Source organism: Sturnira hondurensis, unplaced genomic scaffold (assembly GCF_014824575.4).
Source record: "Sturnira hondurensis isolate 20B ecotype Veracruz unplaced genomic scaffold, ASM1482457v3 Scaffold0003822, whole genome shotgun sequence".
Taxonomy (NCBI): domain Eukaryota; kingdom Metazoa; phylum Chordata; class Mammalia; order Chiroptera; family Phyllostomidae; genus Sturnira; species Sturnira hondurensis.
The window spans coordinates 53210-58425 of record NW_028076453.1 but is presented as its reverse complement, the minus strand read 5'-3'; the positions used below and the strand labels follow the sequence as shown (position 1 = coordinate 58425).

The 5216-nt window shown below is 39.3% G+C and overlaps 1 protein-coding gene and 1 non-coding gene across 2 annotated transcripts; one reads left to right on the top strand and one right to left on the bottom strand.

Annotated features, from left to right (window-relative positions):
- The first annotated feature begins 507 nt into the window (after window positions 1-507).
- Window positions 508-670, top strand: LOC118984816 (U1 spliceosomal RNA). The gene has a single exon (XR_005065992.1). It is a non-coding gene; the product is annotated as a U1 spliceosomal RNA (small nuclear RNA).
- A 3071-nt stretch (window positions 671-3741) lies between these two features.
- LOC118984811 (olfactory receptor 7A17-like) lies at window positions 3742-4602 on the bottom strand. The gene is made up of 2 exons (XM_037042956.1): window positions 4248-4602; window positions 3742-3962 (listed from the first exon to the last, which is right to left on the bottom strand). The coding sequence occupies exons 1-2, from the start codon at window positions 4600-4602 to the stop codon at window positions 3742-3744; spliced, it is 576 nt and encodes a 191-aa protein (XP_036898851.1).
- Between the last annotated feature and the right edge of the window lie 614 nt (window positions 4603-5216).

Here is a 5216-nt window from a genome sequence, read left to right as displayed (position 1 = left end):
GTGACTAGCCCAGCTAAACTGTGGAATATTACACAGACATGGTGATAATGAGTGAGCATAGCACTAGTTGATTGAAGGAAAGATCATAGATATTGTTGAGTAGATAGGAAGAGTAGACACATAGAAAAAATAAGACTGTGCAACACATAAAGAGCATTTCTGATGGGCAGGATGCTGCTCATGCATATGTACAAAAGTACATGAGTGTGTATGTGAGCATAACATAGGAAGAGAAGTTTTTAGAAAACTAACAATTTACGGTATTCAGATCATCAGTAGGAGTAAAATTAGGGTAAAAATAGGTTTCAAAATAATTTTGTGAACAAAATGGAGTGAGAATCTAAAATTAACTTATTGAAAGACACAGTAATATTTTAAGGGTATTAACATGGGACCCACTAGATTTCCAAGGACTTGGAAATGAAAAAGTATAATAGATGGGTTTTTAAAGATGCGGAGGAAGCAGTTTCTCAGTTATAATTTTTTATGTTAAGAGAGATGTATTTTATACTTACCTGGCAGGAGATATACCATGTCACAAAGGTGGTTTTCCCAGGGTGAGGCTCACCCATTGCACTCTGGGTGTGCTGACCCCTGGGATTTCCCCAAATGTGGGAAACTCGACTGCATGATTTGTGGTAGTGGGGGACTGTGTTTGTGCTCTCCCCAAAGAAAAAAGGTACATGGATTTAAATGGGACACTTATGGAAGGAAAGGTGATCTTTAGTCAAATGTGGATATAATGGTTGAAGAGGATGCAAGGGTTAGAAATAGATCTAATAAGAGAAGGCCAAAAGGAACAATAAGAGATAATAGACACAAAAACAAGTTAGAAATATGTATAAAAGATGATTTGTTAGCACTAAGTATAAGAAGAACATTCTGGCATTTGTTCTCCTATTTGAAGACAGCATTCCTGGTTACTCTGTCATTTTAGCTTGTTTCAGACAACTTGTATGTATTTATTGACTTCATTTTCAATGCTCTGGAGCAATTTGTTTTTTAAATGTTGAAAATAGTATTAATTTTTAATTTGTCTTTTAAGTGTTCTTCTTTAAAAAAAGATTTTACTTATTTTGTTTTAGACAGGGGATGGGAGGGAGAAAGAAAGGAAGAGAAACAGCAATGTGTGGTTGCCTCTCTTGTGTTCCCTACTGAGGACCTAGCCTGCAACCCAGGCATGTGCCCTGACTGGGAATTGAACCCATGACCCTTTTGTTTGCAGGCCAGTGCTCAGTCCACTGAGCCACATCGCCCAGGGCTCTTTTAAGCATTCTGACATATGATTACTGCACTTTCTTTTTTTAATTTTATTTTTCAATTACAGCTGACATTCAATATTTTATTAGTTTCAGCTGTACAGAATAGTGGTTACACAATCATATAATTTACAAAAGATCCCCCCAATATTTTCAGTATCCACTTGGCATCATACTTAGTAACTAAGTTATTACAATATTACTGACTATATCCCATATGCTGTGCTTTACAGCTCTGTGACTATTTTGTAACTACCGGTTTGTACTGCTTAATCCCTTCACTTTTTTTCAGCCAGCCCTCCAGCCTGCTCCCCTCTGGCAACTGTCAGTCTGTTCTTTGTTTCTAAGAGAGATAACCATATCTAAGATCTCTTGTTGGGGGTCCATTTCCCTGAAACCAGGAGAGATTTAAAGGACATGCATGTTTGCATGGGAAAACTGGTGGTTCTGGTTCACATGAATGACAGGACCCAAAACTCTCTCTTCAGTCACACTTTGATCAGAGAGGATGGATGGAGTCCTGAGCCTCATGGAGATAATGATGGATAACACTGGCAGTGATCACTCACCATCCCTTCTGTGGTTATGGGAAATTTAGAAGGGGGAGTATATTGTCTTTATAGCAATGAAAGTAGTCATATTATAGGGAGCACTGGGAGTTTTTAAGAAGAAACACAAAGATAATTCAATAAAAAAATAGAACAATGCTAATGAGTTCTTTACCCATATCTATTAAAAACCCCTTTACACATGGACACCAATCTTTCTCCCCTGCCTTTTCTAACTTTACTTTTTTTATTGTTGTTCAAGTACAGTTGTCTCCATTTCCTCCCACCACTCTCCCCATTGCAGACATCCCCACCTCCCACCCTTGATTACTCATGGATGCCAATGCTCCTAGATGCACATCATGAGGAAAAATATTTTGCACAGTAATTACACAATTTGGCTTTACTGTATTAGAGGTTATCTGTGATTCAAAGGTCATGTGAGGTCAATTTTATTAAAATCTGTCTTCTGCCTGCCTTTTGACCCAGCAATTCCACTGCTGGGATTATATCCTAAGAACTCTAAAACACAAATCCTAAAGAACCTATGCACCCCAATGTTCATAGGAGCACAATTTACAATAGCCAAGAGCTGGAAGCAACCTAGGTGCCCATCAGTAAATGAATGGATCAAAAAATCATGGTACATATACACAATGGAATTCTATGCAGCAGAAAGAAAGAAGGAGCTCCTACCCTTTGCTGAGTGAAATAAGCCAGGTATTGAAAGACAAATGGTATATGATCTCACCTTTAACAGGAAGATAAACAACAAAATAAACAAGGAAGCAAAATAAAAAGAAAGACACTGAAATAGAGAATAGGGGGACAGTTACCAGAGGGGAGAAGGGAGGGAATTTCAGGGGAAAAAGGGGAAGGATTTGCAGGAACTAGTATAAAGGACACATGGACAACAATTAAGGGGGGTGGAAATGGGATGGAGGTGGGAGCACTGGGGGTTGGGTGGGCTGGAATGGGAGTAACAGACAGAAAACTGTACTTGAACAATAATTAAATTTAAAAAAAATTAAAAAATGATTAAAATCCTTAAAAAATCTGTCTTTCACTCAAGACCTGTTGGAGACATATATTTGATAACTGTTTTGCAAAGGGCTTAGGAGGGATTATGAACACTGGGCTGAGGGAGAACAAGATCCTAATGAGTAGAATAAAATTCAGAGAGAGGGTATTAAACACACTGTATGTTAGAGTCTGCCTTGTCAAGAAGAGCAGTTAAGACATAAAGAGGTATATAAAGGAATGTCAGATGTAAGAGTGAAAAACAGTGGTTTCACATTTCCTCACTTATAAAATTGTATATATTTCCTTGCTAATTAAGTTGAGTTTTCCCCATAAGAATAGTACAATTCAGGATGATTCTTTTAGTAAAAAAAATTATTTCAGGCCCTGGCTGGTGTAGCTCAGTGGATTGAGCGCGGGCCTGTGAACCAGAGGATCGCGGTTCGATTCCCAGTCAGGGCACATGCCTGGGTTGTAGTCCAGTTCCCTGCAGGCCAACTCCCAGCAGGGGACGCACTAAAGGCAACCATACATTGATGTTTCTCTCCCTCTCTCCTTCCCCTCTAAAGATAAATAAATAAAAAATTAAAAAAAATTATTTCATATGACATATGTCATTTGGGAAAAATTATTTTAAAAAACTATGTTGTCTCATTAGGTATAAGGGATTTTCCAAATACTTCTGACCCATGATGGAAATAAATTTGGGAAAGTAGAAAAACAACAAAGGGAAAAGCTGTGGGACATAAGAGAGAAGAAAGCTTAATAAAGTGAGTTTCTGAATTGAAAAGAGAAGTTAGGGTCAAAGAAATGGAAATTCCAGGAAATAAATAGAAAGAGAAGGTTCTACTTCCTTAGTCTGAAAATAACCACAATAGTCGACTCTGAGCCTTTGACCTTGACAATCACGGGCACTACTTCAGTCTTAGGATGGTTTGCCCATTGGTTGTTTCCTTCACAAAAAATGCTGTCAGAGCTTGTTTGATGTCTTTGTTCCTGAGACTGTAGATGAAGGGGTTCAGCATGGGTGTGACCACAGTGTACATCACTGAGGCTGTTGCACTTGACTGTGAGCTGTGGGTACTGGCAGAGCTGAGATACACACCTAGGACTGTACAATAAAATAAGGAGACAACTGAGAGGTGAGATGCACAGGTGGAAAATGCTTTATACTTCCCCTGAGCTGATGGGATTGCACATATGGAGGATATGATCTTAGAGTAAGAGTAAAGGATCCCAGCAAAGGGGCAACCACCCAGCAGGAGAGCTGAGAAATACATCACCATGTTATTAAGAAAGGTGTCAGAATAGGTGAGTTGGATCATCTGATTGAGCTCACAGAAAAAGTGGGGGATTTCCAAGACTGTGAAGAAGGAGAGCCTCAATGCCATTAAACTCTGTAACAAGGAATCCAGGGCACTCATGATCCAGGACACCAGAACCAGCAGTCCACAGAGCTGGGGGTTCATGATGATGGTGTAGTGCAGGGGGTGACAGATGGCCACAAATCGGTCATAGGCCATCACGGTCAGGAGAAGTATGTCCAACACTGCAAAGAGTACAAGAAAATAAATCTGTGTGATGTAGCCTTCATAGGTGATGTGTTTGCTCTGTGTCTGGATGTTCACCAGCATTTTTGGGATGGTGGTGGAGGTGAAACAGATGTCAGCCAAGGACAGGTTGGAGAGGAAGAAGTACATGGGGGTGTGGAGGTGGGAGTCTGAGCTGACGGCCAGGATGATGAGCAGGTTTCCCAACACAGTGATCAGGTACATGGAGAGGAAAAGTCCAAATAGGAGAGGCTGCAGTTCTGGTGCCTCTGATAGTCCCAGGAGAAGAAATTCTGAAATTTGTGTACCATTGCTTGGTTCCATGCAGTGGAGGTGATACTAGGAAAGAGAAAAATAATATAACCAATTCCCCAAAGTTGAAAATGCTACAATATATTAATTTTGCTACAAAAATTAATTTTAATATATTGTGTATAAATATGGCCCCCTTTCAGGAAATCCATGGTGCCACCTGTCATTTATATTGATCACCTTTTCCCCTAAGGTATCATGTATTCTACAGTTTTAATGAGAAGTTTTTCATGTATTTCAGGAATGTGAATTGAATGCAGACAATATTTCCCACATTGTCTAGGCCATGATGATAGCGTGCTGAAGAACAAAATTTCCTATAAGGCAATGATGGAAAAAGGGTAGAAGCAAATAATAAAAATCTGTAACACTTCAGATGGTGACAGATGGTACAGAAGGAAAGGAAATCAGGTATAAAGAAATGAAGAGGATGTTTAAATTTTTATGGGCTTTTAGGCAAGACCTGCAAATAAGATGGCATTAGTGCAGAGAACTTAAGTAAGAAAGGGAAGGGGATTATTCAAGTT

Bases quoted from the DNA above. Each gene is read 5' to 3' on its own strand.
- LOC118984811 (XM_037042956.1), bottom strand. From the start codon at position 4,602: ATGTACCTGATCACTGTGTTGGGAAACCTGCTCATCATCCTGGCCGTC. The intron at 3,963-4,247 runs GTGCCCTGGATT...CTCACCTCTCAG, and splicing joins TCTGGTGTCCTGGATCATGA to TTGTCTCCTTATTTTATTGT.